The sequence below is a fragment of the Mytilus galloprovincialis genome, chromosome 9 (assembly GCF_965363235.1).
Source record: "Mytilus galloprovincialis chromosome 9, xbMytGall1.hap1.1, whole genome shotgun sequence".
NCBI classification, from domain to species: Eukaryota; Metazoa; Mollusca; class Bivalvia; order Mytilida; family Mytilidae; genus Mytilus; species Mytilus galloprovincialis.
In genome coordinates, this window is record NC_134846.1 from 2,037,497 (window position 1) to 2,051,512 (window position 14,016).

Below are 14,016 nucleotides of genomic sequence, written 5' to 3' on the forward strand. Positions count from 1 at the left end.
GTACTTTTGGGAGTTACCATTTACTATTTATTGGGGGCTAGGATGAAAAAGGCAGAACAGGAGTTTAGAGTAAAAAAAAGGCAGGATGAGACACTTTGAAAAACAAAATAGACAGGATGACAATGTATGTAAATAAAATCAGGATAAACTAGTAAAAAAAAAGGCAGGACATAGATTACAACTAAAATCAAATGCAGGACTAAATATTTCCTACTAGCAACCCCCATAAAAATTAAATGGGAGCTTCTTAGGTACTCCTTTCCATCTGGGATTTTATTTCTTAGCTTGAGATTTGAAAGATGGTAGAATTGTCCAAATGCTTGAATTGGAGATTAACTGTGACAGACATAACAAGTGAAGAACTGACAAAAATCTTGAGGTCAGAATTCTGGACAGGACATACTCTATGTATGTATATTTCAGGGCTTTTTTAAGCTGACTATGCAGTATGGGTTTTGTTTATTTTTGACGGCCATACTGTGACCTATTGGTGTTAATTTCTGTGTCATTTGATCTCTTGTGGAGAGATGTCTCATTGGCAATCATACCACATCTACTTTTGTATATCTATGTATAAAAAACATGAATCTTGTCATTAAAATAATATAATCTATGTACAATACTATTTACATAAATATTTCATGTATCATCATAAGACTTTAAATATAACGGTTTTGACTGTTCTAACATCCTTTTCTGAGCTTTCTTTAATTTCTTGCCTGTGGGTGGTAATAACGTCTGAGGTAAATTCATCTGAAATACAATCAAAATATGTAATAGAATACCTAACATTTTGAATTCTTTTTTGGGTGTCCCTTTTTGAATGACATACAGTGCTATCTGAATAAATTTTACATTTTAACATGCATCATAAATATGTTACTTTAATTTTATTCTAAGTGTTCTATTTCAAAATCACATAGTGCTATTTTTAATCAATGACTGTACAAAACACTGATATCACAACTAGGTTCATTGATTTGCTTATTGACTATTGATAAATGTTGAAGAGGAAAAGCAGTTTGCAGTGGCAGATCAATACAATAAAATGGGGACATATAGTTGGAACCACCCCTTTATCCTGGTTTGGGATACCCTCCCCCTTTTTTTAAATGGCTGGATTCGCCCCTGGTATTTATATAAAATAAATTGAATTTCCATTCAAAAGTTGGTAAAACAGATAGATTCTGTCAGGACTGTTGTCAAAGTTGTCTAATCCCTACACTATATATACGCAGTTTCCAAATCTAGGGCATTTTGGGTAATAATTAAAATTGTCAAAAAAGTAGCGATCAACTAATGAGATCTTCAACATTGTTTTTTAAAATTTAAGTATAAATTAAGAATGGAAACAGGGAATTTGTCAAAGAGACCAAAACCTCACCAAAAAAACAAAAAAAGCCCACAAATAGGTCTTCAATACAACAAGAAAATCCAGTACCCTGAGGCAGGCTTCTGCTGACCCCTAATCAAAATTGTATACTAGTTCAATGAAAATGGACTTCACACTAAACACTAAACTCTGAAACATATAAATGAACCATAATTAAAAAAAAACATACAAGACTTACAAAGACAAGAGGTTGCTGACTTGGGACAGGTTAAAAGAAGTCTGATTCCCATGTTAGAAAAGATAACAGAAGAAACTATCAAAGCAAAATGACATGTTATTTGAATTTTGGTTTCCAACAAATAGTTTTATATCTTTATTTTTTTCCGATTCTGAAACAGCATATTTAAATATGTAACACAAAAATCAGTGACCTAACTATATAAATTAAATAAACTTGTTAGAATATAAAACTCAAGGCTTGCAGTCATGAACAAAAGGTTATAATGTTCTCTTAGGAGTGTTCTTTGTTTTAATCACTTTCAAATGTATGTCCACAAGGAACAATTTAATGAATTGATTATATAAATTTTTTAATTAACCTATATTGACTATAATTCCTCAATCAATTGGAACATCTGCGAGCCCACCTGAGACTTGTCATGTGTCAATTTAATAAGTCATTTTCCGATAGAATGAACGTGGGAGGGTATGTTGAGAAGTCATGAGTCATTTATGATTGTACAGGAATTTGTCCTTTTGTTTAACCTTAAGTTACTCAAAAAAAAAGTATTTTGGCTGTAGGGGGATTGCCTCCCACATGATTTTAACAGAATGGCCTTAACTATTATTACCATCAACAATAAACTCTTATCTGTATTACTATAAACTGTGAAATATAGAATTCTATGTATTGAAATTTTATTTGAATCCTAACAATTTTGTGTGGTATACAATACATAAAACATTTAGGAGGGGGATACTTCTTTTCTCTGGGAAAGTCAGTTTTTGATATTAAAAAGAAGAAAAACATGATTGATACACAGGAATTTCAAAAAACAAATTTTTCAAGACCTTAGAAATGTTTATACTTAAAATGGAGCAATATGTTGTTTTTTTTTGTTTTTTTTTACTCTACAGATCAATTTTTTTTTTTTTTTTTAAATTAGACACTCTATAAACATGATAAAGGTTTGGGGGAAATCAGCATTCAGAATATTTTTTTTGGTCATCTGCATGACAATATGATTTTCCAATAAATTAGGGAGAATAATATTTTTTAGGGAAAAACCATACCCATACCCTGTAGGGTGTATCTATTAAATTTATTTTCTTGAAGTCATATCAGTGAATTTTAATATTCAAAATGCATGATCTGTATCAATTAATTGTTTCTTCATAGATATGTGTTTACTCAATACAGTAGTTCAGGGAAAGCTTGTTCGCGACCAAGAATTCTGAGTGGGTCAAGCGGCCCAAGACCACAATTAATTCCTCTATCATTTCTTTATAACGTTTTGTCGCATTTAAAAAAAATTGCCTATTCTTTTTGTCTATTTTTTTGTGTGTGTAATGTACAGTACAAGTCCAAAAATATATGCAATTTTCAGAAAAATTGCATCTTTACATCATACAAATTTGGCCAATACACATCCATACCCCTATAGGCAAGGGGTTACACTAATGACTGGACTGAATGACAGGACCGAATGACAGGACCAAATGAAAAATGCTAATAACTTTTTCATTTCTCAAAGGATTGATCTGAAATTTGAAATATAATAAGATTTCATCATTTGATAAATAGATTTAAGAAAAAAAATTAAAAAGTTTTGTAAGAAACTTTAGAAAATGTGACATGACCAACTCTGATAATGACAGGACCAACATCGAGAATGACAGGACCAAATAAAAATGCCAATAACTTTTTTGTTTTTCAAAGGAATTATTTCAGATTTGAAATATAAAATGGTATGTCATATTTTGAAACCAAAATGTTATAAAAAATATAGATTTATTTTCAAAAACTTTCGAAAACGTGACATGACCATCGCTGCTTGACAGGACCAACATCGACAATGACTGGACCAGATGAAATTGCTAATTTCTCTTTTATTTCTCAAAATATTTTTCTGAAATTTGATATATAATAAGATTTCATCATTTGATAAATAGATTTAAGAAAAAAAATTAAAAAAAATTGTAAGAAACTTTAGAAAACGTGACATGACCAACTCTGATAATGACATGACCAACATCGACAATGACAGGACCAAAGTAAAATCCTAATAACTTTTTTTATTTTTTAAAGGAATTCTCAAAAAGCCAAAACGAAATGTTTGATAAGGGAGCTACCATTTGATTTTTATGGGGGGGCTAGGATGAAATTTGAAAAAAATAGGCAGGACAGGAGTTTTGAGTAAAAAAAAAAAAGGCAGGATGAGACACTTGCCAAAAAAAATAAATCAGGATGACAATTTATGTAAAAAAAGTCAGGATAAACTAAAAAAAAAAAAATCAGGACCGAATAGAGTGAAAAATAAAAAGGCAGGACAGAGGTTACAACTAAAAAAAAATGCAGGACAAAATTTTTCATCCTAGCCCCCCCCCATAAAAATCAAATGGTAGCTCCCTAAAGAAGGAACGAGGTCCTTCAAGTCCCTGGAAGCTGTTAAGAACTTTGAAGAAGTTTATGTGCAGAAATATAATTTTTTGTTGATTGATAATAATTTCCAGAAACATGATGCTGGCGTAATGGCATTAATTGCCAAAACAGTATGGCATACAATGGTGACACTACATAATTTATTCTCTTTAGCCTTTTTTCGGGAGAATATAGATAAACAATCTAAACCATATGATTGTCATGTAAGACGGAGCTTTTTTGAAAAGTTTTTGATGGTCATAACACATAGTCGTAATGAATGATATTATGCGATGTATTCAATAAAAAATAAACATCATGGCTTCATAAATGTTATGTTTTCAATATTGTATAAATAATCTGACCGTTAAACCTTGGTACAGTATATACGTTCCTTGTTCAAACCATAATAAAAATATAAAGTTCCCATAAAATCAAACAACTACAGATCGTCATATGGAATTAAAATCTTAGCAAAAAAGCCGCACCCACTTATAAGATATATAAATGTCTTTACTCTGACTGTTGCATTTTGAACACACAAGTGAAAGTCCACGGCGCAATGTAGAACAAAATAGTTTCAACATTCATATATCATTATCATGATCTTGACCTGCATGAATATGCATTTAACTTGCAACTGGACGATTAAACAAAACGGTTATTGACGACTGCACGAAAACCTTTACTTCAGACAAAACATGAAATTAACTGTTCATGAAAAACGAAGTCCATCTAGTAGTAAACTACGGAAAAATGAAGTAAATATTTGCAAAATTTTGCCCTGGATACTGTATTTTGGACAGAAAGAAGCTCCCAATTTCCCGAAATTCCATTATGTTTGACAACGATTTTGATGTAAAACAAAACTTTAACCACAGACTGAACCTAAATGCTGAATTAGTCGGCGTGAATGCTGACGACGGGACCTAGCATCGCTTTCGTGAAACTTGTCAAAAAGAAGGATGTTTGTCAAAAGATCCAAGTAGGCAGCTATTTCACTCATAAATCTTAAAGACCTCCTTGCTTTCGACAAGACGACAATAATTGTTTTCTTTTTGTCTAGGGGGGGGGGGGGGGGGGGGTCTTTTTTCTATAGTAATTGTAGTATAACAAAAAAAAATCGCATTTAGTATCATTTTTCTACCTACTAACATGAATTTTCTGACACAAAGATAAATATACGACAGTACTATATTGTACTGGTATATATATTGGAATTAACTAGATGTTCTGTATACAATATTATGTATGCTTCACAATATATCAAAATAAAATGCTGAACGACCCATCTCCCCCTCCTTTCAAAAATTGTCAATATCCGATGCATTTGAATTAAGCACAAAACATTTATGTAAATACACGCATGCAATCAGGGCTAGCATTTTAAACATATATTTTAATGGTACCTAACTGTCAGAACATGATTACGATTATTAAGGGTATATTAATTGTCTCTAACTGTCGCCTGGTGAGATTAATAGTTTAAGGTAAAACTTTATGATACCATATGGCCTAGGTGTTGATTGACTTTTATTTTTATGACCCAAGATATGGTAATGAAATAGCACCTGTACCTTCTTGAATATACAGACGATCTGCTAAGTGAACATCACAGCATGAATCTGTCCATTTTTGCGTGAAGGTAACATTCAAAGTCAGGTGACATATATCTAACCGTTCCTTTTGTAATTAAGATTAATTAACATAACGGTCAAAATAGTCTGTTTTAATATGTCAGTGGAATCTTCAGCTTTAGAAGAATGTAACAAACTTTGTATTTAAACGATATAAAGTAGTATTTGGTTTTGAAAGATACTTAGATTTTCATTGTAATGTATCTATATTAACAAAATTGTGTAGCGGCACACTTAGATTAAATGTTGAAGTTGGTCGTTATCTGAATACTCAAAGAGAAAATAGAATTTGTATATGTTGCAATATGAATGTTTTGGAAGACGAATATCATTTTGTTTTATCATGTCTAACGTATAGATCTGTGCGCATAGAATTTTATATTCATTCTACTATTCTTGGCCAAATCGGCACAAGTTAGATAATTTATTCTAAATCTCTGACAGTAAAACTATATGCATTTATTCAAATGCAGCCACTTGGAAAATTAGATCACATATAATGTCATAATATTATTGTATACTCTGTAACTTCTGTTCTCTGCTGCCTTTTATTTGTCATATGTTGTATATATTTTCGTTTGCCATAGCATGTGAAAATAAATTATGCATATGACTACAGTAATAACGATGTTGATCTGGTAAATCAATAAACTGATAATGCCCCCAGTTTATCAAATCTCGTATCTAATTAGTCGATAACGTAAAATCACGATCGATCTTGCACATGCGCATTGCTTCCCTGAACTAGAGTATTAGCTAAATGATTCTACATGAAGTTAAGGAGCCTTTAATTATGATATATAAATCCTTGAATAATAATGTATCTATGACATAATTTTCATTAGATAGTGACCAAAAACTCATAATATGTTCATAATTGATTTTCCATTTTCTTACTGAGCAAGTACTTGATAAGAAGCTCTTTCCGGACTTGACTTCCCTATATTATATACATAATACTTACAGGTCTTGGGTATGGCATCTTGTAATGTATTGCTGAAAATTATATACACCATAAATAATATCATATTTCTATATGTAGTATGTAATAGTTGGTCTGTCCTTCACGAATTAGCCCTTCATATTGTCATAATTTTATAATTTATAAATCAATGAAGCATGTGATCTCAAAAATAAATGTTCATATATGGCCAATTAAAATTAATTGATAGATTTTCATCCCCGCCCGCCCCTCTGAAATCTTCCCGCCCCGATTTTTTTTATTTTTGAAAAAATTATGATTTCCGGATTTTGTTCATTTCCGTTACCGGTAACCGTCGATATTTTCGCTTCATGTAAAACTTCCTGTTTTAAAATACGGTTTTCGTATTTCTCAGAGTATTCTTACTAAAATCATTAAGTCGATATATTCTGATCTATGATGACAACATCATTTACCGAGAATAGAGATTGATTACGAGAAGGGCATGAAATATTCGGGTTACGAGTAATATGCTGTGTCCAAAAACGCAAATCGCCGTATGTCACAAATGACACAAATGTTTGTGAATAAAACACCTTGGATTTATTTTATTTATACAATGACTTTGTGTCAAGAAATTTGAACTGTGAATGAAACCCAAAAGTGTAAGAATCGTGGAACACATTTGACTGGAATAAAGAAATTGACACAAGCATGAACTTTTTAGATTGGTGACGGTATATTGAGTTCAGAAAATCGACAAACATACGCATTTTTTATTTATCAATTTATAGCAAGCTCTTAGATTTAGATTTAGCCATGCCTTTCGTTTTTTGTAGAAAAACAGCAAACATCCTCAGTCACAATACCCACGATAGAGTCATTAAACAACTTTATGTTTTACATTGTAATTATATTTGCATCTTGCATACTAAGGACCAACCCTATTATTTCAACACTGTTTAAGTTTTCATTTTATTCTGTACTTATCGTACTCGTGTTGCATACCAATGCATTTGCTTCATTTTATTAGGACAATAAAACATTGCTTAGAAAGCAAAATACATTTGATGGAGGTAGTCCAACTGAAGAGAGCATTTCTCCTCATTTCTGCTGTTTACTATAAAATAGGTATCTAAAGCGGCAATTACATGAATAACAGTGATTGCCAATCAGAGATATATATTTACGAATTTGAAAAAGCGGCACCAGCATATGGAGTATATGTGTCTCAATTGATACGTTACTCTAGAGCTAGCTCAAAGTACGTTGATTTGTTGAACGAGGAATACTGCTTTCTCAAAAGTTGATAAGACAGGGCTATGAATCAATCAAATTAAAGTCATCACTCAAGCAATGTTATGGTCGCCATCATGAGCTGATTGGCCATTATGACAAAAGTGTGTCAGAAATCATATCTCAGTGATATTCTTCCTCAGTCATAATAACCTTCCATCATTACCGAACTGAACAAAGAAATAACATGACGGGAGCCGTATACTGTGCAGGAAATGCTTACCCTTCCGGAGCACCTGATTTCACTCCTGTTTTTTAGTGGAGTTCGTGTTGTTTCCTACTTATTATTTGTAACTGTTGATGTAAATGTCTTTTGGTTTTATGAGTCTTTGGTTACTCCTCGGTTTTGATTGTTACTGTCTTATACAAGACACCTTATGGATGTATTTACATGATATAAGCTTATTATTACACTTGCATATATGAATAAACCGTGACCAGAAGGTTTCATATGAAATAAAATTTAAAAAATAAAATCCTCCCACCCGCCCCATTTTTTTCAAAAATTTGGATGAAAATCTACTAATTAATTTTAGTTGGCCTATTACATATTTTGTTGTTTTATTATGTTTAATAAATTTAAAATTACTCATTGATACTTTTATATTGGTTATTCTCATCGTATTTTGTCTAATGCTTAGTCCGTAGCTGTGTGTGTTACATTTTAATGTTGTGTCGTTGTTCTCCTCTAATATTTAATGCGTTTCCCTCAGTTTTAGTTTGTTACCCCGATTTTGTTTTTTGTCCATAGATTTATGAGTTTTGAACAGCGGTATACTACTGTTGTCTTTATTTAAGTTGTTGACAAACAAAAATTAAAGATAACGAATTTTAACAATATTGAAAAATAGAGTTTATACATGTTATAGATGTCTCATCAATCAACATATTTGAAAGTCTGAAACCTATTAATATACAAATGTTGAAGAGCTGATAAAACCAAAATAGGATCAAAAGTAAAGCAACTTCTGGACAAAGAATCCATGCTATACACTAGTGCAAATAAGATAAGCCATTTTTTTTCAATTTAAATATCTCAAAATCTGTCAATGTGTAAAGTTTTGACATTGGGTTACTTGCTTGACTAATTGCCCTGAAATTTTCCTAATTGTTTTATGAGCCCTCTTGTTTACAACTAGGTCACTATGCAAATTAATTAATGGTAATTATCCTCAGGGTTTTAAAAACATACCCATTTCTACTCTTGTTTCTGCTTCTTTAATGTGCATTTTTATCTGGTCCTCATTTTGTAACTGTAAAGATAAATTACATCTTGTAATGGCTCAATTGCTTCTTCTGTTCTGTTTGAAATATTAGGCAATAAGCAATATCAGATTAAACAACAGTTTACTGTTGATTTATTTATTTTTGTTGGTTTCAATTTTATTTTGGATTGAGGAAAACTTGCATTTTGTGGATATCTGATGGTGGTTTTTCCAGAATACTACTGGATAAATATATACAACAGTAAATTTGCAATTCTTGGAACATTTAACTTTATGGTTTCCCTGAACCCATTAAATCCACGAAGATTGGTATCCAACAATTAATAATGAACAGTAAATAAAAATATTCCCCCCATAAATCATATAAATTTAATATAATAATGCTAAAAAACAATTCAGGATTTCACTAAATTTTGCATGCTCCATAAACATGATAAAGATCACAAAAACGTCAGTAGATTTTTAAAAAAGGAGACCCTACGGCAAACAATTATTTGGAGTGAAGTCTTTGCAAGCTCCATAAGGGGTTGGCCCAGGCCTATTGTCCCCCCCTTTTCCCCCCTCATTTTAAATAAGCCACTAATTTTTTGTACTTTATATTACAAAATGTATAACTCTTATTATCTTTCATTAACTTGATTATTAAGACAAATTTTGTTTACAATTCTTCAAACTATGTTATAACATAAACCACACAGATGAATCCACCTTACATTTTTGTTCTTGTGAAATAATGTTCTAGCTTCATTTTGGATGTAATTTTTTTCTGTGGATGAATCTTCAATGCTAGCTGTGATATTTTTCCATTTGCTGGATAGTCGAAATATTCTTCTATAAAGCGTGAGAACTTCTCCTCTTAATGACATCACTGGAAATATATAATTAAAAGTCATATTTTAGTATGATTTCTTCAATGAGCATAATGAGACAATGACTAACCCAATGCAATAGAACTTAAAATTTTTAACTTTTAAGTTTTTCAAGAAATTATTGATGATATTTAATTTTTTTTCAAAATTCCAATAGCATGAATAGCTAGGGAACGTATATAACATTATCATGATTATTATAGTAATACAGTCAGGGGTACTAAATGTACTTATACAAGTAATTTTTATTTACTTGAAGAAGTAATACTATTAATATACTAGATTTTTACTTGAGGAGTGAAAATCTATCTGTGTTATGCGGATAGTATGTACCATTTTCCGTACCATATTTCGCAGAACCTTGTGAAAGAGAGTTCAATTTACTACTACAAAATGTATGTAAGTTACTCACAATCAATATATACCTGACTATCATGACTATAATTATAAAATGTTTCAGTTTAGGAAGAACATGTAGAACAAATTTGCATAATTTATGAATCAAAGGGAGGTTATTATGAGCAATTTATATTTAATAGATTTTAATATAATATATTCATGAATCTGTTTCATAGTGAAATTTGTCCTTGAATCTTATTTCTAATATATTCATTTATATAAAAAGATAACTTACAACATGATTTGATAAGAAAGATAACATTTCACAGATAAATACATTCCAGCTGTTGAAATTGCTTTTGTTCCAATATCATGAATATACCAATACAAATATTTTATACATTGGCACAAACTCAATTACAATAATTGGCAAAGGCCCATACAACTAGTATACAAATAGTAATGATGCAGCAATTAAACAATAGAAGGATAGGGCTACACAATGAACACAGTCATGACAGTATGGAAATTTTTTTCTTGATCATAAAAAACCGTTGGTGAAAAAACTGTCAAAATAGGTGCGATTTGGGTACCGTCACGTTAATTCAAATACACTATTAATATTTCATAGTATTTGTAAAGGTTAAGTTTTTTTTTAATAACTGTTCAATAAGTTAACTACCCAGATAGAATTTTACAGCAAAGGAAAAAATATCCCAGGGAAATATTTTCCCCCGGATAAAAAAATAACAACACTACTGTTACATTTTTTCCTCGGATATAGTTTTGCTTTACATACATCATTTTTGTACATGTATGTAAATGATGTATATATATATCTGTTTTATGTTGTGTTTGTGTTATTATTATTTTTCAATTTATTTATTTTTTCAATTCAAAGTTTTATTGCCATATAAACTATACAGTTTGTGACATATAACAACAACAAAAACAAATAAAGACAATAACTAAGTAACTCAATATATATACACAAATTCAGGTAAATATTAAAGGGTCCCCTGTCCTCAGTTCCATTGACTTTTTTATAAAGGATCCTAGTTTATTCACTTGTGTTGGTGTTGATGGGTTAAGTATATATATAACTTTGTCATTGTCAGTGAGATTAGCAAATGAATTACTTTCTCTGTTAATGCAATTAAAATATGTTAATCTAATATTTGAATTATGGGAACAATTTATTAAGAAATGATTCTCATCATCTAGTACTTTGCATTTTTTGCAAAGTCTCTCTTCGCGAGGAATTTTAAAATGCCTTCCTTTTTCAATTAATAATGAATGGTCACTGATTCTAAGTTTTGTAATTAATTTTCTAAATTCAAAGTTTGGGTTAGAGAGGTAAGGTTTGATCAACAGATTTGGCTCAAGTCCTTTATAAAAATTTAATTTACTTTTATCATCAATAGATTTTAACTTATTCATCAACAGGTTGTTGTAATATGAGTTTATTTGGGGTTTATAATATAGCTTTTAATATTTTTTAATTGTTTTAAATTATTACAGGTTTTTAGTCTATCTATATCAATGTTAGATTCAGAAAGAATATCTTTTGCAAAAGTGAACCATGAATAGGAGCCACTAGAATCCAAAGTTTTAGTTAATTGAAAAGATTCATATAATAAGGGATTCAAATTTGAGGTGAAAACACAGGCACTTGTTTCTATCCATACGAAGGTGGACTATCCATATAAATAATAAATAAATAAAATATTTATATGGATAGTCGACCTTCGTATGGATAGAAACAAGTGCCTGTGGTAAACTTGCAATAACTAAGATGCAAGTTTTCTATTGGAGTCTTGTCAATAAAATCAAATGGGTCCACAATTTTTCCAGAAAACAAAGCTCTTTTTTTAGCTTTGAAATATGTTATATACGAGTCCAAATATGTTATCTCAGAATTATAAGTTAATATAGGTCTCACTAAGGTGTCAAATAAGTTATTTGTTTGACACTCTGATAGGAAGGCTGTCAAGAGAATTAGTATATGTTTTAATAGAAAACAAAACCTTTTTTGCTTTTTTTGTTAATTCAGCTGTACTATGACTGAGATTACCATTTGATTTAATAGGGCTCTTCACGGTTAGTTCGGCCATATTGGATAGGGGGCAGATTTTTTGAAAGGAGGTGGAAATGGTACATAGGCGGATCCAGGGGGGGGGCCCTGGGGGGCCGGGCCCCCCCTTTTGTGGGAAAAATTTGGTTGATTATATAGGGAATCATTGAAGCATGACTGGAGCGGGCCCCCTCTTAGGTCAGTCAACGGGCCCCCCCTTAGGAAAAGTTCTGGATCCGCCACTGTGGTATGAAAGTGTGGGAAATCCTATGTGTGTTTCCAAGCAACAGCTCTGTTTTAATGATGTTTTCCCGTATTTTTCACACCATTTTTACCTCTATTATGAAAATCTGCCCCCTATCCAATATGGCCGAACTAACCGTGAAGAGCCCTATTAGCAGACCCAAGTATTCTGCATGTCTTTCATTTAGGGGGGGGGGTCAAACATTTCACCTGTTGCAAGCATATGATGTAGTCTTTTACTACCATTCTTTACTTTTAGAATGACGATAGTTTTAAACAAGATGATATATTGGACATTGCAACTTATGCGGGGTTTAATTACTTCATAAGTTGGATCATGATACGTCTCTGTCAAATTAGTCTGCAAATTCAAAACAATATTTGTGAGGTAAAACTTAGAGAAAATCCGAATAAATTTGAAATCTAACTGAAGACCAAAGAGAAAATTTACAAGACAGCGCACAGGTCGATATCATTTGCTAAAACCTTGAAATGCTATAATAATTTACCCCCAGTTAATGTTCTATATATGATGTTTTCCTATGAGAGAGAATCAAATGAGTTTGGGACAGATTAATTCCAATTCAACTTCAAATATTTGTTTCCTCATCTACTGTACACAATACTTCTTAACTTTAATCAAGGATTTGTATACAAATCCTTGCTTTAATATGTTGAAGAATTTTTAGCCATGTCTTGTCTTGTCTTGTAGTAGTTCCGTCCTATATAGGACCACCTCCAGTAACAGGAGTAGATTCACAATTGTTTTATTTAAAATGTTTTAGTTGTTTAGGAACAGTATATTATTATTCAAAACTTTGCCAGTTTTTTTTTCGACTTATGAGTTTGAAAGTCCATTTGGAATTTTTTGCCTCTATTAATCAGCAAGCTAATCATATTCAAGGGAACATTCTTAAAATCTGAACATATTTATAATGGTTAATATAAAAAACATGTTTTGTTAGTTTGTGTACATAATTAAGAATATGAATGTTTCTTTGCGTTAATATTCATTGGGGTGTAAAAGCGTTGACCGAAGTACATTTTGTATAAAGCGCAGAAGCATTCTAAAAATGCGCGCACGGTCAACTCTTTTAACCTATGAACTTACTAAAATAAGCATTCAATACTTATAATTACATTTTTATAATAACACGTGTTATATAAATCTGAGACAAGTGCCTGTGGGTTTTTAAATTACAAGTCAATACAGAGAAAGCAAAAGTAATGGTTTTTGATTCAAACGGAAAGTTTTTTCTAAACGAATTTCATTATAATGGCAAACCCTTAGAGATAAGATAAGATAATAAGATAAGAAAACTTTATTTTGATTCGGCATAAGTACAAATAAGCAACACAAGCTCTAAGGAGCTTTTGACCGAATATAAAAACATATAAATAACATAAAAACAGTGCATTTTGACATATAAAACAAC

At 31.1% G+C, this 14,016-nt stretch overlaps 1 protein-coding gene across 2 annotated transcripts; it reads right to left on the bottom strand.

The window, feature by feature from the left end:
• Positions 1-589: 589 nt before the first annotated feature.
• LOC143044229 (LYR motif-containing protein 1-like) lies at positions 590-13,002 on the bottom strand. Of its 2 annotated transcripts, none has more exons than XM_076216159.1 (5): positions 12,903-13,002; positions 9,769-9,923; positions 9,022-9,082; positions 6,576-6,607; positions 590-753 (listed from the first exon to the last, which is right to left on the bottom strand). In XM_076216159.1, coding segments are annotated over exons 1-5 (363 nt in total). In that variant the 5' UTR covers positions 12,904-13,002; the 3' UTR covers positions 590-639. The 2 variants fall into 2 exon arrangements, with proteins under 2 accessions (XP_076072274.1, XP_076072273.1); XM_076216158.1 differs by having other exon boundaries at positions 12,791-12,945.
• Between the last annotated feature and the right edge of the window lie 1,014 nt (positions 13,003-14,016).